The 25,780-nt window shown below is 36.9% G+C and overlaps 1 protein-coding gene across 10 annotated transcripts in view; it reads left to right on the forward strand.

The window, feature by feature from the left end:
• Window positions 1-25,780, forward strand: part of Utrn (utrophin) — a 502,327-nt gene that overhangs the window by 447,851 nt on the left and 28,696 nt on the right. For all 10 annotated transcript variants that reach the window (XM_023563244.2, XM_063233434.1, XM_063233436.1 and 7 more), the window contains 3 exons: window positions 829-995; window positions 2,941-3,052; window positions 20,899-21,035. In XM_023563244.2, the coding sequence (XP_023419012.2) occupies window positions 829-995; window positions 2,941-3,052; window positions 20,899-21,035 (416 nt within the window). The remainder of the gene's footprint in view (window positions 1-828; window positions 996-2,940; window positions 3,053-20,898; window positions 21,036-25,780) is intronic.

Raw genomic sequence — 25,780 nt, forward strand, 5'->3', positions numbered from 1 at the left:
TGTTGAGTATTTTGAATAGCCTTGAAGTTTGTGAGGTTATCAGTAGTGTTTATGTCACAAATTCTTACCTTGTAGGTTAGCCTTTCATTGCTAAGACAAAAGGCCTACCATACACAATTTGAAGAAGAAAGGTTTATTTTTGGCTTAGGGTTTCAGAGGCCTCAGTCCATGGTCAGCTGGCTCCAAAATGGAACAACATAGTAGAAAATGTTGAAGGCAAGTTGCTCACCTCATGGTAGCCAGGAAGTGGAGCACAGGAAAAGAGCAATAAAGAGAGGAAAGGACAGAGGACGTTATTTTACTCTTCTGGATTACATTCCCAGTATCCACCTACCCCCATGAGGCCCATATTCATATAGCACATTCAGCTATGAACTCATCAGTAGATTAATCTTGATGACACTAGTGCCCACGATCTAATCCTGTTCCCAAATCCCCACCTTTGTGTCTTTTGAGGGACTCTTTTGACCCAAACCATAACATTATCTAAGATAAATAAGTTTTATAAAATTAAAAGTATTTATTGGAAAAGATTACCTAGAATTGCATAGTTTTGGTTTTGGGTTTGGTTTTTCAAAATCGAAGATACTGAGAATGTTTTGCTTGTTTGTTTTTACTGTGTAACAATTTCTGCGTCATATGTTTTTAAATTCTGGAATTTTCTTATTTTGAAGATTCTTAAAACTTTTGTGACTTCGCTGGCCTGGAGTTACGGAACTTTTCTCTTAATTCAGCACAGACACCCAGAAGATTAAGAAGCAGTAACAATTGTTGCAGCTTAAATGAAAAAACTGTTCTTCACTTTTAGTATATTTGTTTCTTTACCAGAATAACAACAAGCCAGAGATAAGCGTGAAAGAGTTTATAGACTGGATGCGTTTGGAACCACAGTCCATGGTTTGGCTTCCAGTTCTGCATCGAGTAGCTGCAGCAGAGACTGCAAAACATCAGGCCAAATGCAACATCTGCAAAGAATGTCCTATTGTGGGATTCAGGTGAGATACACTGCTGGTGCTTACAGCAGCCTGCTGGTATTCTGTTTGTGTCACCTCCATGCGTTCCTCATCCCTCCCCACTTAGTCCTAGTTTGGGTTTTGCCTCCTAACTACATGGGAGGCAATTCCAGCTGTGTAACAATGGCATTCCTTCTTATAACCACTGCATTAACTTACTTTATTATTGCTATCATTATCACATTATAATTTATTCTACTTTGGCTCAGAAGCAGAGATTTTTCTGACTTTTTCTCCACCTAGGTCACAGAAATGTTTATGAAGGAAAATTGCACAGCAATATAATCATTTGGTCTTGATGGAATTTGTTGGACATTTTGAGGTCTTTGGGATTAAATTTAGTAAATAAGAACAAATAGTTAAATACTGTGCAAGCAGTTAAATACTGTGCAAGTATTTATTGCGCATACACACGTAGGTACTACTATGTTTTTTAAAGTTTGTAAATACTGCTGGAAATTTTCACTGATTTTAAATTAAATTTTAATATAATCTTAGATTTACAAGATGTTTGCTAAACTGAGAATTGTTTCAAATAGAAACACAGATAACTGCTTAATAGTAGCATAATCAAATGAGAAATATATTTTTCTTTCGTGTGATTGAGGCTCAAAGATAAGCAGTCAAAGACCGTTATTGCTTCCTAGTCACCTTGATCCCTAATTCTGTCTGTATGCTCTAGCAGTCCTAAAATGCGACTACCATTTTTTCTCTGACACTTCACCCTAACAATGACTTTTCTAGATAGGGGTCCATTTCTAGGAAGGAAGAAGAAGGAACAGTTCTCTTAGCTAAGTGAGTCCCTTGCAGTCCCAACTCGAAATGCCACCCAGTGACAGTACACAACTGCCATCAGTAAGGGAGACTGAGACACATTGCATTGGCTAACATGTGCTGACCCTACAGAGGTTTCTTCCCAATGAAGGAAGAAATTGGCTTTCTAATAGTAAACGTACCACTTGGGGGAGGAAATGTCTGACATGCCTGTCCCAGCAAGCTGATAGGTCAAGACTTACTGTCAATACAGGCGATGTTTCAAGCAAGTAGTTGCTTGTTGAAGTAAGTTGCCTATACTGTAGACATATTGATTTTCTTTAGATCAACTTGCAGAATTTTGCAAGTCACTTAGAAGCTACTCAGCACTTAATACTTTATACTATTAACCCCATGTAACCTTTACATTTTGTTTCCATTTTCAGAGTTAGCCTTTTTTTCTAGCAATGTGGATATGATTTATGTGCTAGTTCCACCAGCAACACAACCAGCATGAAAGACTTGGGGGATGTCTTTCACTCAGCTCCACAGAAATTTAGTATTTTCATTTCTCTAAATAAAATGCAAATGGAAGTCAGCATACACTATAACTTTTACCCAGAAGACTTAAAAACAATTTCAAGAATACAGAGATCAAGATTTTATTTTATTTGCTGTTGGGGTATTTCTTGCTTTTTAGTTTAGTTTTTTTTTTTTTTTTTTTTTTAATGACTAGTTGAAACCCAGTATTAAAATACTCAGTCTAAAAAATAATGCCTTTGTGAAAAAATTTTAAGATCCACTTCTTATTAATGATTTAATTGATATTGTAAATTTTGATCTATCAACCTAATTATCACAGCTCTTTTTACCTCTCATTTTCTATTTATATTCAAACACCACAGGAAATCATCTGACATGGATATTTGTCTTATCACATCTAAACAGATGGAAACACATTTCAGAGATTTAAATTCCAAAAATGTAGTTTAGTGTTCTACTGGAGAGGTGGTTTTCTATGTCTTAATTTGAACCTGAAATATTAAGCAAATTCCATTTTTATGATAAATTTGCTTTTTATTTCCTTAGTGATTTAGATAAATAAAAGTCTATCCCTGAAGATTGATTTGGACTAATTAATACAAATACAAATAATAAATTGTCTTCTCTCTAGATATCGAAGCCTAAAGCATTTTAACTATGATGTCTGCCAGAGCTGCTTTTTTTCGGGTCGAACAGCAAAAGGTCACAAATTACATTACCCAATGGTGGAATATTGCATACCTGTGAGTATTGAACTTATTTTAAAATATGTATATATATATTTGCTTATGTATATATATATTTGCTCATGAGTGTCTAAACTTTTATTCAGTTTATTCACTTAACTCCTTTTTTTTTTCTATTTTGTTGTTTGGTATTGGGAAGCGAATTCAGGGCTTTGCACTTGAGAGGCAGGTGCCGTGCCGCTAAGCTACATCCCCTGTTCTTAACCCTTTTTTTAAAAAAGCCTTTGTCAAGATTTCTTAACCCTATTTTTTTATTGTTTCATTTCCTGTAAGAATATCTACATTGATGAATTAATTAATGGAGTAAAATTATACATCTCTTAGAAAACATTAATTTCTTAACTTTTTAATGTCTGTTTTGATTTTAAATTTAAAATTCTTAGAAGTCCTCTTAAGAATTCACAGTGATCTGCACTGAAAATGAAACTGTCTGATGAAATACAACATTCTTTTAAACAGCCTAAAAATATTTCTATATTTAAATACTATATTACAGTAGCCAAAAAGTGGAAAATGAAGAAATTAAGCATATTCATAGATGTTTCCCTGAATAAACTACCTTCTAGTGTTTTTCCATGCTCTGATTTTTTTTGTTTTGTTTGTTTGGTTTTTTTGTTGTTGTTGTTTGTTTGTTTGGTTTTTTTTTTGTTGTTGTTTGTTTGTTTGTTTGGTTTTGTCTTTTTCCTTTTGGTCGGTACCGGGGATCGAACTCACGATTGCCTGCTTGCCAGGCAGGCACTTATGCTGCTGAGCTAAATCTCCAGCCCCTCATGCTCTGATTTTGTTTTTACTTTTATATTTATGTATTTTCTGATCCTGATTATTTCACTTGACATTACATATAGTAACCAAAGTCCATCTTGTCACAACCTAGTATTTCATTAGAAAATATTTGCGCAAAGTAGTATAATTTGTCTAACCCATCCCTTAAATTTGAACGTTTATTTTCAATTTCCTGATATTGTAAAATGGTACTTACGATATCTTTGTGAAGATAGAACTTTCCATATGTTACATAGCTTACATTTTTAATAAAGAACTACAAGTAGATGATGTCAGATAATAAGTTAGTATTTGTATAGCCAAGATATTTGATGCCTATTTATTTTTCAAGAGGGATCTGTCTTCTCTCACACTCAGACCACACTTTGTTAATGTAATCCGGTAGCATTGCATACAGGTTTTTGTTGTTCCTCCTACCTAAAGCAGTGTTCTTCTGAAATTATCCTCATTTCCTGTCAATAGCTATTCTTTATCTTCCAAATTATGCCAAGATTTACTCAGAGAGTTGTACATGTTCTTTGGTTTAGGGTATTAAGTTACATTTTGGATCATAAACTTAACAGAAAGGCAGCAATACTTATAAATTATACACATAAATCAACTGGGCATGGTGGCTCATGCCTATAATCCCAGCAGTTGGGAAGCTGAGGCAGGAGGATCACTGTGAGTTCAAGGACAGCCTGAACTACATAGCAAAACCTTGCCTCAAGAAAAGGAAAAGGGAAAAAAATTATTAATTTTTAGTATCATTTCAAATAGAGACTGGTGGATGAAATATTCATGATTCTTCAGTTTAGCCAAGAATCAGATTCCTTCCATGACTATTTATGAAGCATCATTTATTACTATCAGTAATTTATTTATTCACTGAAGTTAGTACTGCAGGTTCACCATGAGGTGCTTTTATGAAGACACTGAAGAAGTCAGGACACATTTTAGTCATGATACACTGTTTTATGTCTGTGGGTTCGTGTGCACGCAGACACCCCGTACACTTTGATTTTGCAGAGATGACTGGGTTTGTGAATGGGAGAACTAAGGCGCAGAGAGGGAGGCAGCACAGCCAGGGCTGAGCGTCTCCGCCTACAGTAGTGACAACTGACAAAGCAGTGGTTGGAGTGAATGTCCTGGGGCCAGCTGCCAATCCAGCCGACCCTGTTAAGTCCTTTGGATGGAGACTGGGAGACAGAGGTCCTGTTCTCCTTGACTACATTTCAAGAAAATGGCTTCAGGTCCTTGAGAAAGATGCTCCTTGTCTGTAGGAGACATGTGTACCTCTCGCAGAAGCCGAAGAAAGATTCAAGTAGAGAACTCTTTAGTAAATGCTCTTGGAGTGGTCAGGGACCATCTTTACCTCTAGGCTGAAACAAAAGTGAGTTCTTTTGACAGCTTAGTTACTTCTTTTTCTTTTTCCTTTCCTTTTCCTTCTCCTCCTCCTTTTCCCCTCTTAGGTACTGTAGGAGGGGACTGGACCTACCAGAAATTATGTTTATGCTCACATCTTTTAGATGAGGGTGTGGTTAGGTTTTTATAGCTCAAAGCCTTGGTCCGGAATGGCTCAGGAAGACGATGTATGACAGTGAACAAGGAGACAACAAAATGAGATGGTTATGGATTGTAGTAAGTGACTTTAAACAATGGATAAAGGGAGAGAGTGATTAGGGACAGCACTTTAGATAAAGAGATCAGGGAAGTCTGTCAGAAGGGTTGACCTTGTAGTAACGAGGCATGAGAAGCCAGTTCACAGAGAAACGCCACCCACCGTGGACTGGAGGAGGAGGTGGGGAAATGGGTGGTGTGATGAACCACAGAAGGGAAGGGGAATCGCTCCCACAAGGAGGGTAGAGGTGGTAGCTCCCATGACAGAATCAGAAGAGTAGAATGAAGATGGCAGCCACAGAGCAGAAAGCCAGCCTCGGCGCTCCTCTGGGGATAGGGTTTTCCTCACTGCACGAGCCACACTTCATGAGCTCCATCCGGGAAGAACTGCACAAGGAGGGAATTTTTCTTTCCTAAAGGGATTATGTGAGGATGTAGGATTAAAGAGAAAGACAGATATCAGTTTGTATAAAGCTCTTCAGATTTTATAAGGAATTTGGACTGAGAAGAAATATGATATTAATATTTATATGATAATAGCGGAGATTGAAGAGGTTGTTTACAAAAAGCTAATTTCAGAATAGGAAATCATAAAGTAAATGTATGGTGGTGATAAAATTATCATTTTCCATGTTCTTCAGTACAGAAATTCCTAGGGTTTGCTGTAACACACCCTAACATTTTGAAATTGGTTCATCCTTAACTCCCCTGGGCAGCAGGAACATCCCTGGAATCACTACCACATGTAGGAATTCTGCTCGCCAGCTACCAGCTGCAAGTGACATCTGTAAATTGCCCCAGACTTTGGCTGCCTGGCCCCTGCCAAGTCGTCATTACCATTTCCGAGATTACAGTGCACTCTGCAGTGTCTGGGGATGGGGATCCTGAGCCCCGTTTCTGAGACTGAGTAGTGATCTTCTCAGTAGCCTACACATTATTTTCTGCATTTGACCCTACCACTTTTCTTTTTGAGCTTGAAAATGAGCACAGAGCCTCATGCATACTAGGCAAGCACTCTCCACTGAAATATCTTCCTAGTCCCTGATCCACAGTATTTATAAAATAAGTGGAAATATACGTAAACTAAGTTTTTGAAAGGTGAAGTCTTGTATTAAATCATAACAAATAACAAGTAACTGCTTTCCAAAAAATTTTCAACACATATTTGTTGACTGTTTTGCCCTCTTCCTTCATGTAAGCTGTGTTTTTGGCTCATCCATTTTTACCCCGTATTCCCTCAACTCATTTAATGTGTACCTTAGAAAATGAACTCAGATACGAATTTATTTGTTCTATGTGGGGATAATAAGCACTGCTTGATCTTGATGTTTACATTTCTCATAACCCATCTCTATTTTTGGTTAAGAAAATTTTCCAGCCACATCACTGACCTGATCCATTTCTTCTGTGAGGTCCTTTATCAACCTTATCTCAATGGTTCTATTGTTAAAAACTCCCTGCAGTTTATAAACCTTATTTTAAATCCTAAGAACTCAAGAGCTCCAAAAATATTGCACCAACAAAACAGCTTATTATATATGACAGTGTTTGTGTTCAAATGTATGAAGACTAATAGGAACCAGCTAGGAATAGGAAGACTAGTAGGAATCAGCTAACATGAAGGTGTTTAAACATTCGTTATAAAATATACTAAAGGTGTGATTGGAAAATATGAAAAATAATTTTTAAAAAAAATTATTACAGAAAAAGGCATGTTCCCATCAATCCTTCCAAAATACTCCCTCCGCTTTGAACATACTTACCTTATTATTCTTGCCGTGCTCTAGACTAGCTCTGCAAGTCCTTTTTCATGAGTGTCGTTAGTTGCACTCTTCCTTGATGTCCTGAATTGATTTAGTTTACCTTTTGGGTCATTGGGACTTTGAGGAAGAGCGAGAAACTTTTTGACTTAACTGACTTGGGAGCTGCCTAGGGAAATAGTAAAGTGCACTGCTGCATCTGTTTGGGTGGCTCATGGAGGGGTGAACTTGGGGTTCATACTGGTCCCTGACCCCTTCTTCTCTGGTGCTGTTCCCTGCTCTGCTTCTGGGCTGCCATGAGGTAAGTAGCTTGGCTCTACTGCGCCCTTCAACCATAATGGTCTTGCCTCGGAGCCAGCCAACCATGGACGGAATCCTCTGAAATTGAGCCACATAAACTCCCTCAAAATTGTGGATGTCAGGTATTGTGACCCAGTGGCGAAGAGCTGAGTAATGCTTTGCAGCTTCCTCTGGGCTTTGAGCCTCTCAGGAGGGCAATACATCATGGTGGGAAGACATGGCAGAGCAAAACTGCTACATTGTGAGTCAGAAAACAGTGAGAAGAGGAAAGGCCGGGTCCCACAGTCCCCTTTAAGGGCACCTCCCCCAGGTGATGTAAGGATCTGCTCCCTGCCCTGCTTCTGTAGGTTATACCTCCTTCTCCTAATACCACCATGGGGCCCAAGCCTTTAGAACATGGTCCCTCAGGGGACATTTACCAGCCACTCTTTGTTATCTGCTGCTAAAACTATCATGGTCAGCGATGTTTATAAACTCTTCTTATCAGGAACTCACTGTCTTGATTTCTAACTCCCATGATCTGACCACACTTAAAGGTCTCAGCTGTCAGTAGGGAATTAAATTTCCAGCACAGGAAGTTTGAAGAGACACACTCAAACTACAGCTTAGGCATTTTGCTAGACACTAGAGCTATAGAGATATAACAGAAAAAAGTCATCTATATTAGGAAACAAGATTGTAATTTTTTAAAAAATAATGTATCTTATAGATCAAGATAGTGGTTGAGTTTTTCCTTATGCACTGCTATAAATTTGGAGATCATCATTTATTTGTAAAATTGCTTCATTTTACATGAAAGTAATCATATCCTAAAAATCTTTATTAGAATAAGAGCTTATGGTTATTTAATTTCATAGTGAAAATTATCCTAATTGGATCTTCTTTAAAATTGTTGTAAACAATTGAAATTCAGTTCAAATTAGGAACATTTTTATGTGTTGTTAGAATGTACAAAGTTTATTTTGAAGCCTATTATCTTAACAGATTTCAAATATATAATACATTGTTAATTAGAGCCATCATGCTGTACATGAGGTTATCAGAACTTACTCATCTTCTAACTCAAAGTTTTAAGTATGTTTCCCCTTTAATACTGTATACTCAGAGCCTGGTTATTGCCACTCTTCTACTACGAGCTTGAAAAAAATTTTTTTTAGGTCTCACATATAAATGAGATCATACAAAGAGGTCTTTCTAAATCTTTACTTAGTATAACGTCCTCTAGGTTCACCTGTTGTTGCACATGACAGGATTTCATTCTTTCAAAGGCTGAATGATTCTCTCCCTGCCTCTGGCTCTGGCTCTGGCCCTGGCCCTATCTCTCTCTTTCTCTCTGTGAATGCGACATTTTCTTTACCATTCGTCTGTTGGGGCATACTTAGATTGATTCCATATTGTCACCACTGTGAATAATGCTACAATAAACATGAGAATACCAGCATATCTTTGAGACAGTGCTTTTATTATCTTGAATATGTACCCTTAAGTCAGATTGCCAGATCATTTGCTAGCTCTATTTTTAAGTTTTTAAAGAAATTCTGGACTATATCCCATAATGGCTATACCAGTGATATTCCTTTTTTAAATTATGGAGTGATAATGATGAATTTCACAAATCGTTTGTAAGAATTCATGTAATTGCTGAAAGTGTGAGAGAGAACTGGAGAGGGTTAACTGCTAAGCAGAATGGGTGATGTGTGGAATTGCTACTGGGGTTAATCATGAGTCACCGAGATGAGTAGAGATTGCTACATTGCCACAGAGTGCAGCTGAGGTTAATTGGCGAGGATTTGCAGTTTGTGACTCCATCATTGCTCAGCAGCTTCAGAATTAAAAGATGGTAGATTTAGTTGAAGGCCAAGCAAGTGCAGAATTCGAGAGGATTGATGGCCCTGTGGCTGACACAGGCTAATCACATGCCAAAGACATCCTCAAAGGTGTGTCAGGGCCAAGCATCAGAGTGAAGGGGTAAAGAAAAAGTTTATTCAAATTAAAGAAAAGACAGTAAAGTTTGGCTTCTCCAAGTAAGAGATTTTTGACTGAAAGATGTTTTCAATTATGATGAGGCCTGAGATACAGCTGTGCCCCCACGTGTCACTAAAGTGGGTTGCAGAAGGTTCGGAGATGTGTAACATTTCAAAGATCATTGTACATTTCTTGGAAATGGAAGATGGTAGCTGTTGTTTCATTGCACCATGAGTGGAAAGTGCAAGTATGTGTAGGTTTTAGTAAACGAAGCTAAAAGGGAAATGATGTGAAGAGGGGAAAAAAAGAAGCCTTTTCTCCCATCTGAGGATCATGAGCAAGACCCCTAAAATAAAAGATAGGTTCAAAAGAGAAAGGCACCCAAATTTAGTTAATGTTTTCCCTGGCACAGGAGCTTTCAGAGGGAAATGAAGCGCTAAGGAAAAGGCAAGCTTGTCTACTTTTAAGCAAGATTCGAGGAGAGGAATCATGGGGAAGTAAAACTCATCTGAGTGGTAGGAGCTGTGACAGTGAGAGGGGTAATTTACCAGGCGTGTTCTCTAGGATTTCACTCTTTGTGTCTTCAGAGATGTCTTCTGCTATTTCCTACTAATTCTACAGACTGATTTGTGAACTCTAGAGATGTGTACTTGTGTCATGGTTCTAGGGACTGAGAAATCCAAGATCCAGAGGCTCCATGTGATAAGGGCCTTTGTACTGTGTCATTCCATGGGGGGAAAGCATCACAGGGCAAGATGACACTCTGGAACGAGAGAGGAAAGTCAGACTCAAAATAGGGCCATACACATCCACTGAATCAGGACCCTACATGCTGTCCTATCATAACGGTGTTAAGCCATTCATGAGGGCAACTCCTGAGTGCACCACGTCTTACAGTTCTCACTACTAAATGGTGTTGCATTGGGCATCAGCTTTTTAGTGCATGAACTTCAGGGCATGGTGAGGGATAAAAGGATTTTCCTTTCCTCCAGGTGCAGGGAGTACTCTTCTGAAAGGTCTGATCTGCTTCAGGGGAGAAGGATAGCAGGAATTCACCAGTTGATCCTTCTGCTTCTCCTGTTTTCTCAAATGTCATATTTTGGGATAGCATGTGCTGAGCCCTGTAGAGTGTGAGCCTCCTTGTCCCTTGGCCTTTGTGAAGGAGAGATTATGCAGCTGATAGTGAGATTGGAGGGTAGATGAGTATTATCATGCGAGCATTGGATCCATTATGGGGCAAGGTTCAAAGAGTGATTATGAGCAAGATGTAGAGTAGTGTGTAAAAGAACAGAGTCCACAGTAATAGGCAAAGCAAGGTAGAGAACTGGAAGCCACATGCACCTTGGCGCAATCCATGTGGGGAAAATGAGAAGTGGGGGACACCTAACGGTAGGTGTGAGGATGCAAAAGGTTAGTTGAGATGGAAGGATGGTTTGGGAGGTGGAGAGACAGCATATTTACCAAGCTTTATTGTCTGCGTGGTCAATAACATCAGCTACTTCCAGCATTCAGTCTTTCAGGGTGAATTCATTGTATACTTTGCTGCTTGTTTGCTGGGCTTTGAACAGGCTGCTTCATGCTGATAGTTTTTCTGAAATTTTGGTGGGAAAAGGAGAAGACAGGAAAAATTCCTCTTTATGTTACTAAAGCAGATTGGTAGCGTGATTTTTAAAGAAGTATAAGTTGTGGTTAAAGCAACAGTTCAAACATTCTTGTTGTTCTTGATTCATATATGAAGAAATAACCCAAAATTTTGTATTGTCCATGTTGTTAAAAACTATACAATAACAGCTTTCTACTGAAGAAATAGAAGAGGCTTTAATTTTAAGTTAGAGGCCAAATTATGCCTTCCCTTTATGAACTCAATCTGTTGGCAAAAATTCAAAACAAAGCAAAAAGAACAAAGACAAAAGAGCTAGGAACAGTTTTGTGTATTCCACTCCCGCCAGCATCAGTGCAGTCGGAAGGCTATGAAAATCAGCTAGAAGAAAATGCTGACTGGTTCCTTGTTGAGTTAGTGGAGTTTGTTTTTGGCAGTTTTGCCTTTTCAGATGTAATTTAGGATGCTGGCCAATTGCTTAAAAATGCAGCATCATTCCAGAGTAGTTTTTCATCTCTTGTCCACCTTACATTGTTTCCCAGGAAGTCCAGTGGACTTAGATCCTTTCATTAGCTTTTAAAGTGAGGTTTGAACAAAATCTGTTTTGCTTTGGATAACTGATTCCATCTTTACTTGACCCTTTGGTGATTCTATTAATGTTAATTTTTCAGCTTCATGGTTTACCACTGGGACTTGGAAGATTTATCTTCTCTTACTGATTTCATCCTATTTGTGGAACTCAGTTATATCTGAATTTCAAGTTGAAATCAATGAAACTTAAATAAAAACCAAGGGATTACTTTGCAATTAAGAAACCCTATTGAGACTGTCTTTAAAATAGATCCTATAGAAATAGCATGTACTACTTACAAGTGTACTATTGGGAATGACTGACTTCTTCATTTGAGAGGTAAATGTTGCCAGTGAAGACTGTTTAACAGTGCTTTTAGTACTTATTTATGGGTAATGTTTCACCATTCTACTTGCATGTTAATTTATGTCTTTATATCTCCTTGTTTCCTTTTGTCTGTAAGTATTTATATTTTTAGTTTAAAAAATCTCAGTTGTGTTTGTTATGAAAATAGTAATGTCATTTCAAGTTATGAAATGTCAAAAAATATCATTTCAAGGTTTAAGATGAGTGTTTATTTGTGATTCTTTTCGTTATTTTGGTTAAGTCATTGCATAATTAGTTGAGATTATTTGACATCATTGTCGATAATCCCTTTATAGCTTCCACTCTGTGGATCTTTACAGTTAATTGCAGAAGTGTTTTGAGTGAAGCAGTAAAGCAATTCACTCAAGGTCCTACTTGATTATGAATACTGCAGGGTTAGCATTTCTAAATTCTAGATTCTTCTACATTTAGCCTTGCTGCTATTTGGCATTCACATTAATAAGAAGTAAAAGCCTTTTAGCCATTTACTAGTGTTGTGGAAGTTCAATAGTACATATCTATCAGCATTTAAGCTAAGCAGGTACCATTTGAAATACAAACAGAGCCATTCAGAGTAATGCACATGCAATTATATGTAGGTGTGCAAACTCAGGGAAAGATGGGGTGACTTGAAATTGTGCTCTATATGATGCACATATTTGTTCTCAATTAAGGAACAGTTGGAAGAGAAAAAGTTTAAATGCCCTTTCTTTTTTCTTTTTCTTTCTTTTTTTATTTTTGACGAAGGTGGTGCTGGTAAAATAGAACTTGAAGAGTGAAAAGTCTTGAGTCGACTGCACACGAGATTTTCTTTAGGATTTGAATACTGAGTGTGGTACCCCCAAAGTGAGACCCCAAAATGTTGTTCAAAAAACAGGGCAAGACATTTTAAAGAAAAAGAAGCGCTTTTATTTATCCTGGCACCAGCAACACAGTGCAGTTGGAGTTTGCAAAGCTGTGTAATTGGCTTAAAATTTTGACAGACTTTTATAGAAAGAACAATCACAAAGTAAATGAAGAAGACCTTTGTTTCCCTTTGATTGAGGGCAAAGAAGTTTCGCAGTTGGTGGTCAGTCATTTCCTTCTTTACAAGAATTTACAGTCCTTTGTCTGCTAATTTCAGGATCAACTATCTTTCATAAAAGAGGGACAAAGGTTGAGAGGAATATAGGTAACTGGAGGTCGACTGAGAAATGTTAACACAGCAAACAGGTTACCAGGGTGATGGGCATGCAGAACAGCATGGTGGCACTACAGTAAAACACTGAGCACTCCCGAGCTTATCTGATCTAGGGTTAAAGACTTGCATGAATAGATTTAATCCAGAGCAGATTTTGTACTTCAGCAACACTTTACCTTTTGCATTTGTCTCCTGTTTGTTAAAGTAGTCACATAAAAGAATAATAGGGCGACTAGACAGCAAAACTAAACATCCACAGACAACATCTACAACAAAAGAGGTGATAAAGGTAGCCCCCAAGTAAAACTGCATGGCAACAAACCTTCACCAGCTGCCAAATCTTTCAGAGTATCACTACCTATAGGAGACGAAGAGAAATAAGCAAAGCTATGTGGGATCTGGAGATCCCTGAGAAGTACAGATGGTATTCAGCAGAAAGTAGGAAGGGCTGTTTCCTGAGCAGAGGTCTGGCTGGGAGGACCTTTCCTGGAGTCCAAAATGCAAAGGGGTGAAATTTCCACAGTGTCTCAGCCTTCTATGGGGTCTCAGATCTGATCCATCCAGGCTTTCTTCAAGAAGGATTTTTTTTGTCTGTTTTTTCTATTCACAGTCAGTGTAATTTAGTAGGAATAGAACTAAGCTTGAGCAGCTGAGGGCAACACAGAGATTAAAAGAGATACAGACAGACAGACAGACAGAGAGAGAAGGTCTTGTAAAGTATGTGTGAGGTGTGTGTTTGAGATTGGGAAGGGAAGGAGGAAGTCCTGAAGCCCAAGTGTTGCTCCAACTGGGTATGTATGTTTCCTCAAAAGTAATAGAAATGACTCTAATGCTGCAGAATAAAAAGGAGCAAAGGGAAGGAGGAGAAAAAGAATTGAGATACGTTATATTCCTGTTCCCATTCCCTACAGCATGGATGGCATCATTATGCAGTGCAAACTTGTACTAATAAAATTAAGACATATGCTGGAACCTATTTCTTAATAAGACATGGTTTTAGGACATGAGGCCTTTGGAAATGGAGGGAAGTTCGTGCATTTGTGAGAGACTGCTGCAAGCTCCTCGGTCCCCTTCCAATCCTTGTGTACATGATGGCAAGATGGCCATCACCAACCAGACACCAAACCTGCCCATGCTATGATCTTGGACTTTGCAGGCTTCACAACTGAAGGATAAGTTTCTGTTGTTTATAAGCACCTGGCCAGTAGTACGCTGTTATAATATCCTTACAGACTAAGACCTCTACCCTATCATTGTGTATCAAATACCACACAGAAACAAAAGAAGGATCTTTATGAAGTTGGGAAACTTCTCTGAGAATTACTTCATTCTAAAGATGTAAGAAATAAATTGCACAACAAAAAGGAACTGAACAACCAAAACATCAAGATAAAATCTCATACAACAGAATTTTAAGAGAAGGAGATAAGGAACAAAATAAAATCATTACAAATGGTGCCTGTCGGTAAAATGCTTTGAACAGGTTGAAGCTTTCGTCTCCTACTTCAAAAGTAGCTATGTAACCTTAAAAAAAAGTTGTTCATGAAAAAAAGTCCTGAGACCTGGGACATGCATGAAAAGAGGCGACAACTCAAAAATGAATTAGAAATGAAAAAAAAAAAAATCAGTTCAGAAATTGAGACTAACCCTAAGGAGGCAGGAATGCACAAAAACAACATGTTAATACCCTAAAAGAAATAGAAAATGAGTAAGAGAAACACTGTTAACTCCAACAAAACAAAACAAAAGACCAAAGCAATTAAAAGAATTCAAGAGAAAAGAAATATTCAACATAGGCCAAAAAAGTGTCAATGGATAGTGGAAATCCCCAAAGAAACCTGAAGCATGAGAACAGAACAGATGCTAACAATGAAAATTCCAAGAAAAAGTTTTCTCAAAAAAGGAAAAAAAAAAAAAACCCAGCAGCTGCATGCTAAAAGAGCGTATCACAGTATATCACATACTTAAGAATATTGAGAATGACCAACACCAAACATCTTGGTGTATTTACTGGAGATGGGGGAATAAAAAATCTTTGCTTATTTAAACATAAAGGAAAGACATGACCTTGTAGGGAAAGAAAGTTAATCATCATACCTTTTGTACAAAGAAAATGAAGGAACATATTTAAGAAACTCAAGAAAAAGAGGGCAACCAAGGATTTCATATCCAGAAAAACTGACCTTCTAGCATCTAGCATAGAACACTGTCCTCAATATGCAAGCACTTCTTTGGGAGTTTTATCAGAGACTAGACTTCAGACATCCAACTAACTAGAGAGACAGCATGGCAACCAATGGAGACCATTAGCTTATTGTCCACAGAGCTCATACTAAATGAGGTTAAGTATAGTAATCAATGGCTTATTATCTGAGAACATAATGTAACTATTTTGTGGTTGGGAGGAGAAAGGGAAAATAGTTTATTTTAATGCTTTCAAACATTCATGTGATGTAGTATGCTGTATTCTGAGACTGTTGTATGTATAATATAGGAAAACCCAAATAAATAATGATGAGGTTGTCAAGTTCCGTCATCTCCCTTGTGTCCCCAAGAAGGGATATTCTAGTTGTGGAAGAGATCAAGTCCTAACAGCAAGGAAGGCAAGTCAAAGCCCCACCACTGGGAATGTGAATCAGATGCATCAAAGTAACCTTGTGGGGAATGATGCCTTTCATACGTGTTTCTGCTGCAAAAGCCTAGACATGGTACAAGGTGAATTTAGAGTATCTGGTATTATTAGATAGCAAGAAAGTTCTTAATAACTACTACTAGTCCCTTGATTAAAAAAAAAAGCTAACTGAAAGAAGCTGCTGGCAGTCAAAGATGAGACACACTGAATCTTACTAATGGTGTTAGATTGAAATCCACAAGTATGGTAAAATCAAGTTCATAATGATGTTTTAAAAACAACAACAGATTGATTAACTTTGGATAATCAAAAAAATTGATACTGAAATTGGTCATCAAAAGAAGGGAAATCATAGCCACTCTGCGTTTCCTAAGTGAACTTAGTGGTTCCTAAGTGAACCACTAAGTAGCTAAATTGTAAATGCATAGAGATGTTTCTTTATAAAAATATTTCAACCAATAAATGAAAATGAAAGAGAGAATTAAAATACATCACTATTCTTGTAACGCCCTATGTTGGATATAGACATTTAGCATAAACACCTGCTAAGATCACACAGAAAGATGACCAGATTTTGTATGCTTCCTGTAATCCTGCCAAACACCAGCACTTGTCTTGCCAAAAAATCAAGTCTGAGTCTGATGAATTCTCTTGATCTGGGTGTCAATCTGCAGAGTGTCCAGGGGATAGAGGAACATGCTGCAATGTACCAAAAATGCACATCCTGCAAAACCCAGACTCGAGAAAACTACTGTCAAATTGCCTGGTTTTTCAAGCCGTGTTTTTCAAAGAAATGAAGAACCACCTACATGTTTAACACAATTAGTATGCTGCATCAGATATGTTTAAATGAGCGAGATTGAAACCATAATACTTAGAAATAACAGTTGGAATGATAAATTATTTTTAAAGTACAAATAAATTATAATTAACTTTAAAATACAAGTGAGGATAACTATTTTTGTGAGAGAGGAAAGAACTTGAGAGTGGCAGGGATTTCTAGAATATCTAGCAAAGTTCCATAGCCTGACCTAGATGTTGGTATCACCTTATAATAATTCATGTAGCGTACATTCGTTGTGTATATGTGTTAAGAAGATAAAAATCAATTCAATCACCAAATTTTAATGACTATCTCTGGGTGATCCAGTAGCTTGCGGTTTTTTCTCTTTCCACTCCTTTATATATATATTTTCTTTCAATGGTATTTACACTGAACATGTTCTATATATGCAACTTAAATCTATAAAGTACTGTTTCAGTATATTTCTTTTTAAACAGCCACATAGGATCTTAGCAGTGCTTTGCTTAAAGTGAATGGTGAATGCAAATGTAGTCATAGTTATTTTGTTAGGAGCCATGGATTGTTTCTCCTACAAAGTTTAAAAAATAGTTCTGTTTTTCTACATAGTCTCGATATGACAAAAAGGCCCAGGTTTTCCAGAGCAGCTTCCTCCCACTCACATGGCTAGAATTATTGGAAAGCTTATTGTTAGTTTCTCTGCAGGTCAGATACCCGATGATAATCTTCTTACAGGCCACGATGGTTAAACGAGATTAAAAGAAATCAATTTGTAAGGCTAAAGGTTCTGTACTAACATGTTACCCTTGTCTCACTGAATGGCATCTACAAAATATTTCATTTTCCTTCTCTTTTGCTTTAGGTACAGCAGTAAACAAAACCCTAATTTTTCAAGAAATGTATTTTCCTTTTAGAATATTGAGTAACTTGTTCAATAATAAGGGTTCTTTTAGTTCCATCTTCCTCTTTTAATAGTGGTACTCATTTGCTTTTTAAAAATGAAGAGAATATTTTGTTTAATGTGAAAGTAGAGTTAAATTCGATTATACTCATTATATTTAGATGTGGTCCTTTTTTTTTTTTTTTTCTGTTTTCTTTTTAGCCAAACCATTGCACTAGCACTGTAAATAGAGAAATATTAGGTACTGTCATTGAATAGCAACTTAGACCAAGTATGTGTAAATAGTTTAGCATTTTGGTACAAAATAGGCTTAATTAATTTTCTTAGCTCTCTCAAAGACTTATATTTTGCTAACCTATTATAACCCTTAGTTCTTTTGAGATGAATTACTTCTCACATTTTCTTTTAGTATTGCGTGAAGTTTATAGCACTATTTAATTAATGCCCTTAGATTACAATTTTGACTATTGATTTTTCTCCCATATAAAAGTTAAAAGTCAGTTTCTGTGTGAATTTGCACTAATTAATATATATATATATACATATATACATATATATGTATATATATACCTTGATTGGAAATGTAATTTAATTTTACTGTTTGTTATAACACTTTGGGAAGGTGAGCAGGTGTTTTTTTTTTTTTTTTTTAATTTTTGTGATAAGAGGTGGCGTGGGGTGGGAAATTTTTGTTCTGTTTCTTGTTGGGCTGATTTTGCTCTAAGTTTCTGTCTTGAATATATTTACCTAAGTAATGTATGATATGGAATTAGACTTTTGCTCCTGTAGTATTTGCTACTTTTTTCTTTCTCTAAGCAAGATGTTTTGTAGGAATTCAAATATAGATGAACTAGAAGAATATTAGTGAAAGAAGCTAGTCATAAAAGAATCATATACTGGGGCTGGGGGTTTAGCTCAGCAGCATAAGCACCTGCCTTGCAAGCAGGCAGTCGTGGGTTTGATCCCTGGTACCGATAAAAATTTAAAAATTAAAAAAAAAAGAATAAAAAATAAAAGAATCATATATTATATGAATTTGTTTTGATGAAATGTCCAGAATAGGCAGATTCAGGAACAAAAAAGTAGATTAGTGCTTTCCAAGGGCTGGAGGTCAGTAATGGACATATAGTTTCTGTTTGGAGTAATGAAAATGTTCTGTAGTTAGATGGTGATTACAGCCATTCAACTCTGAGAATATTCCCACAACCACCGAGTTATACCGTGTATATTGAGGCAGAGGGGGACAGAGAAGCCTTTCTTCCAGTCAGACAGCCTTGGGTTTCACTTGGAAACCACTGGCCTGAGAGATCAAGATCTGTATAGTGGCAGGCATGGAGGTGACCCAAGTAAAAGCATGAGGGCCCATCTTCATTGAGTACTTCTCTCTACTAAAAAGTGCCGAGCAGGGGGCTGGGGATTTAGCTCAGCGGCATAAGTGCCTGCCTTGCAAGCAGGCAGTCGTGAGTTCGATCCCTGGTACCGATAAAAAGGAAAAAGACAAAAAAAAAAAAAAAAAAAAAAAAAAAAAAAAAAAGTGCCGAGCAAAGACCCTGAAATAAATGAGTCCTAAAATCTTATTCTTAGGCAGGCAATCAAGGTTTTAATTCAGTTATATGCAGAGTCTTCACTTTATATGTCAATTATATAAAGATTTTTTTTCCTTTCCTTTTTATAAGACATTCTGGGAAGCTTATCTATAAGCTTCATTATCTGCAATGTGCTACCTAATAGAAAGATGTGAGCATCCTTTACCAGTGATGCCACATCCTTTTGGTTTCCTTCAGTCCCAAGTATTCTTTCTCTTAATGTTTCCTTTTTTTGACTCTCAACTTTATTCTGGTTATTTCTCCTGTTCTGCCCAGTAAGATCTTAATACACACAAACACCATTTCTCTTAGCAACTTTTCCTCCACAGGATTGCCTTAGTTTTTGTTGTTTTGTTTTTTGTCTGTCCATTAATAGCTTTTTTCTGCCCTGCACTTCAGCTTTGCATTTGGGATGCTCTAGATCTGTGGAACGTCAGATCATTATTTTCATTCATTCAAAAAAAGATTTAACAGTATGACTCTTATGGCCATTTCTAATGATAGCTTGGGACTGTTGCTACTGGAGGTTTGTGTTGTTTAGTTTAATAATGTGAAAAAATTAATGGCTTTTAAATTATACATAAATACCTTGCCTTATTCATGCCTCCTTTCTGCTCCTCAAACTTAGAATAGATCCAAAAGTTTTTGTGATTTTTTTTTTAACCAGAAGCAAACATATTTAGGTAGAAAGAGAGCAGAAAGAAACAAAACTGTATAAAGATTGATTCCAAATTAGTTGTTTTTAAAAATAATTGTATTTTTTAAAGTTTCAGTTTGCAGAAGAAGGTTATGTGAGACCTGGACAGACTTACTGTGGAGGAAAATATAGGGTGGGAGCAGTGAGCTGGCCACAGAATAAGCAAATATATTTATCACTCAGTTAATGCTATAGAAATACCTTCTCTTTATAAGGAGATGAGAGTGAGGTCTGTTCAATGGTAAATTGGTCAGCATAGAAGGCGGACAATCTAGGTTTTAATTCAGTTCTACACGTAGTATAGAACTGGTCATATAAGTATTTTAAATATAATTCCAGAAGGACTAATGTTGTTACTAGATTGCAAAGACTGATACTGAATTGATGATAGGGAGGAGAAAATTGAGACTTAGAGAACAGTTCGTGGGATAGAGTAACAGGGTAGGTTGGGTCATTTCAGCCCCTCTGATCCTGATTATTAAAACTAGTCATCTTGAAATACTTAAGGAAACAATAACATTGTATCTCATCTTTAAAAATTTGGTTCAAGTGAAATAATTCCATGCCTGTGTCCTTGAGAAAGGACAGGGAAACAGCATTCTTTCTAAAATAGAGCTCCAGGGCGCTTCTGTACTTTTTCTCCTCTTTATTGTTTTTCTCTTTTTCCAGACTAGACTGTACACTGGCTGGGAAGAAGCCAGAAGGACTTAGTGCTAACGTACATTTATGCAGCTTAGTTAAAACTGTATTAATACTCAGAACACTTCATCTGTACTTTTAACAGCAAATCATTTTAGTGGTTAGGAATCAACCAAGTACATTTCCAAAACTAATTTTACTTTTTGGCTCAAGGTTTAAAACATTGAAGAAATGGCCTACTTTCAGCAGAATTTTTTTTTTAAATTATCACTGGATGTAGGCCATGATGAGTTCCAATTGTGATGTGTTTACAGAAAAGTGTGCATTATTCTCAAAATGCATAAAACTACCCAAATGGTTGGCATTTAATTGTGTCAATTTACATCTACTCTGATTTTATTCTGGATGATTATCTCTTTCAGTTAATGAAAAGCGTGATGATTTTTTTTTTTAACCTTACAGACAACATCTGGGGAAGATGTGCGAGATTTCACAAAGGTGCTGAAAAACAAGTTCCGGTCAAAGAAATACTTTGCCAAGCACCCTCGGCTGGGCTACCTGCCTGTGCAGACAGTCCTTGAAGGTGACAACTTAGAGACGTAAGTTTTATTTTAATGTGCAATCATCAGTGAATACTCGTATCCAATATTATCTTAATGTTAGTGACACAAGAGACATTATTTAATACCAGAAAGATTGTTTTCTTAAAATGTTTCATTTCAAAAGAGAGGAAGTTGGCATAAATCTCCAGAACTATAAATTTTTATTATTTGCTCTTGATTGGTGCAGATTTAACCTAAAGTGTGTTTTTAAACTGATAGTTCTTCTAAACTGGTTATCCTTTTTCTTTTTTAACTTTTTTTTGTTGTTGTTCTGTTTTCTATTCTTTTTTCTAAGTTTTAAACATTGAATCCAGGGCCTTTGCACTGATGTAAGCTTTTCTTTCTTGTCTTTTAAATTTGTTTGTTGGTTTGTTTGTTTATTTATATTTTGAGACCTGGCCTCCCTAATTTGTGGGACTCAAACTTGCAATTCTCCTGCCTCCGCTTCCCAGAGTACTGAGTTTACTGACATGTGGTCACCTTCTTTTTTGATCTTCTCTTCTCCTTTTAAAATACTTCATCAGAACTAGGATTGTAAATTAGTGGTACAATGCCTAGGACTCTAGGCCCTGAGCCCAACCTAGCACTGCAAAAGAAAAAAAAAAAGTACTCAGACTTCTCATTTGTTCATTTATTTTTCCATGTTTCCCTTTTTGGGGGTTGTTTTACTATTTTTTGTAGTCCATGTTATATCTTTTTAATACAGATTTACCAGTAACACTAAATCTCTTGCTTCAAGTATGTATCTATGCTAAATGTCATTGATTGTGTTTCTTAGCTATCTTAAAGATGAAGTAAGAAAAATGAAATACCTCTATCTATTACAGGAAACTGACAAAATCACTGAAAAGCATATACAAGTGCTACCTTGATTCAAGTTTAATTCTCATCTAATTCATAGACTGAATTAGGTGAGAACTAAAGCAAAATTCCCCATAGGTCAACATTGAACCTAGCTATCGAATTTGATGGGTTCTCATCCAGTTTGGTATGCGGTCAGAATTGTGGAAAGAATTAAGTTTGTGAACTGAAGTAACCTCTATTTTCACTTGACAAGCATAAATCAAAGTTTCAAGATAGAAAAATGACTGTGGGACTATAAAGCTAAATAACATAAGAATTTATAGCCTGAGATGAAATGGAAAAAAAGAGAAAGGTTTAAAACAAGCCAGAAGAAACACAAGGAAGTAATTTAAAATTACTAAAGAATTATCAAGATCAAAATAGATACGATTTAAATCTTTGAAGCACTTTTTAGAATATCAGCCTGGCAAAGCTGTTCCCTTGTGCTCCTGGCTGGGAAAATGAATTTTTATCGCTAGTTACCACCAGAATAGGTCATCGCAGAGAGCGGTGCTGCTCAGGTTGGAGAAAATCATCCTCAAAGTGACCGTAGGACAGAGAAGCTACAAGAGAGAAACACTGAAGTATGTGATGATCATAAGTAGAGAAAGTGGTTGCAAAAACCATAAAGGATGTGCCGAGTGCTATTTTTATGAAGTACAACTTTTCTGTAACCTTTGAAATTCATGATTCCTTTTGTTTTGTATGTGAGAGATTCTCAGAGATAGTAGGAATCCTATGTGTTCTGAGAATCAGTGTCTCAAAGATGTCAAAATGCAGTAGATGATCTGATTTTTTTCCCTATACATGGCCCTGTAGACCAGGAACCTTGCTAAACTACCTTGTCTCTAAATAGTTCTACATATAACACATGCACATACAGAATTAAGAAAGAATTCCTTTTGATAACTTTGTTTAGCATCAGACTTTTTCTGATGAAGTTATATGCTTTCCTCGTGATGTTTTCCATGATCCACTTTAGATCAAATTTTGTGAAATTGATTTCAGTTTAAGGAGAGCTATTCAAATACATTCAGGAAAGGTAGCCTTTGGGTCTCTGTTTTGTGGGCATGCTTTCATCTTTTTCCTTGAAACATTGTATACTAAGAATTCTTACTTGTTTTAGAATCCAATGTACAGTTTAATAGTACTAAACTCCTTGTGATACAGTTTTACTTCTGTTTGTATCAGATCCAAGTAACCTTTGCAGTGGCTGCTGAAACACAGAATTATCACATGGTGTTTTGATTTAGGACATCATTGGATAGATTTGAACTAAGCATTGTGCCTTACAGTTTTTTAATAAATCATCAGCATTTTGGGCCTCAAATATCTATATCCTTCACACAAAGCAGACCTTTTATATTTCTTTGAAATATTTTTAATAGTTTGCCTTTCCTAATAATCTCAATATCAGTCATCCTACTTTAAGTGATTCTTTGAAAGTAAACATGAACAGGAAAGCATGCCAGATAGTGTTTAGCTCTGATTTTGGGGATGTGACGCTCCAGATGCGTCACCTCACACAAATTTACTGCCATCTTCAGTGTGAGAAAGGAAAGAAGAGAAAGGAAGAAAGTGGTGTAAGATTAAATCATATGCCACAAGACTCACTGAAAAGGAGTTATGAGGGGCAGGGATTTTAGCTCAGCAGCACAAGCACCTGCCTAGCAAGCACAAGGTCCTGAGTTCGATCCCTGGTACCCCCACCCCCAAAAAAGAAAAGGAGTTATGAGCTACTAGACTTGGTGGACAAATTCTCTTCTTTTTAAAATTCTAGACAGAGCTGGACGTGGTGGTGCACGCCCATTATTCTACTACTAAGGAAGCTGAGGCCATCCTAGTGAGTTCAAGGCCAGTCTGAACTATATCGTCAGACCTGTTTCAAAAAAAAAAAAAAAAAATTAAAACTGTCTGGATTTAGTACAGTTTTTTTGTTTTTGTTTTTGTTTTTGCTGAGCCTATTCTAGTACAGGCCCACTGAATCTGGTATCACAGTTTATACATGTCAGCAGTAAATGTTGGATTTCATTTATTCTTCTGTTTGTGGGAATAGAACATTGGAGAAAACTCAGTGAAGTAGTGAAGATGTTGAAGTGATGTATGGAGCTGATTACAAATTTCTTTTTTCTTTAACCCTTGTAAAATGTCGTGTTTTAGCCTCCGACCATTAATTATACACCTGTGGATAAAGGGACTTTATAGAGGGAAAAAAGGCATTACTAACATGGTATGCATATCCATGCTAATATTTATTCAATAAGTTTATAGCTCTATGCAGTAGTTCTCAAAGAGTAAAATAAGAGTAGAGCTTTATTAAAGAGTGTATCATTGAAATATACCCAAGAAATAAGTTAAACTGGCAGCAAAATAATTTGAGAGTTGTAAGAGATTACTATTGGCTTAAAACAAATTAGTTGATTTCTCTGAAGATTAAAAAAGTAAACAGACACCAGGGTACACTTGATGACGTGTTAGAGATCTTACCACAGGAGGCAACTCGCAATAGTTACCAGGATGGCTGCAAAGGCAGGGAGACGGACAGCCAAGCTGAGCCCCAGAAGATGAGCAGGACCACATGTTGACGTTGGGTGTGTTCCTAGGAGTACAGAGGAAGGCAAAGGAAGCATTTTCCAAAGCTTGGAGGCTTAAAATTTAGGCAAACAGAGTGGTAAGCTGGGAACAGTGGCAGGAAACGGGAGTAAACAGCTTGACAGTGAAGGGCACTGTCGGCCACTCGCAGTGTTTGATATTTTCGGGGTAGAAGGGTAACGTGAATTAAAAATGTAGGAATAGCTGAGATCCAGCAATCTGCTTAGAACAAGACAAAAGAAGACAAAAGACCAGAAGGATAAGGAATAGATCTCTGGTAAAAGAAGGCACCAACAAAGTTGTCCAAAGTATTTTTAAGACCTTGTTTGAAGGGGCGGGGTGGGCGTGGGGGACTGAAAATCGAACTCAGGACCTCGTGCTTGCCAGGCAGGCGCTATGAAGACTTTCAAACTTTAAACTCATCTTAAGAACAAAATAAAATCTAGTTCCTTGTGTTTTAGTATGTGACTAACCAAAACACCGTGCACAGCCACCACACTGAAAAACAAGAAGAAGCTGTGTGATTAAGCCTGGGCCATACTGACAGTTATTATTACGGTTACTGTTATTTTGGTGGTACTGGGAATGGAACCCAGGGCTTCAGACATGGCAGGCAAGAGCTCGCTACTGGGCTACATCTTCAGCTCTGGTTTTATTTTTAACCCTCTTTAATCATTAGATCCAATTATAAAGGGCTTAATTTTTTTCCTTCTAAAAATAAACATACAACCTTACATTTTTTTCCCTGCAAATCAGAATGTTTTAAAGTCAGTGGAGTTTAAAGTTGGATTTCTTACCTTGATTTTTTTTCTTACAAATTGTTGATTGAAAAGAAAAGAAAAACTTTTTCAGAGAAACTCTTCAACTCTCCGGTACCCAGTAGCCCCTTTGACCTCTGCCATTCTTCTCTCGGTGCAGGAATCATCACTCTTGTGCTATCTGAAATCATTTCACAGAAACCAGTCAGGTAGTTTCACAGAGATTTTCCAAGCTCTGTGAAGATCAAAAACAAGCAGCAGCAACAACAAAAAATCCGTATTTTTCTTTTGTTTAAAACTCATGTCAAATGTTGTGGTGGACTTGAGTTTCAAAAATAATCTCTTCAACAGCTACTGTTGCTAGAAAATGTCTAGCAGATCTGCCCCTTGACATGTATCATCCTTGTCTCAGAGTTAAGGAAAAAGTGATGTAAAGAGAACGGTGGTATACTGTGTTGTTCTTGTATCTCTTTAACACCTGCATAATTAAATCTGCTCACAGAATATTGTATTCTGACAAGCACAAAGTTAGATAAATGCCTGTTTTTG

This window comes from Cavia porcellus, unplaced genomic scaffold (genome assembly GCF_034190915.1).
Source record: "Cavia porcellus strain 051 isolate PalLab524CR breed Dunkin Hartley unplaced genomic scaffold, mCavPor4.1 scaffold_22, whole genome shotgun sequence".
In the NCBI taxonomy this organism is placed as follows: Eukaryota; Metazoa; Chordata; class Mammalia; order Rodentia; family Caviidae; genus Cavia; species Cavia porcellus.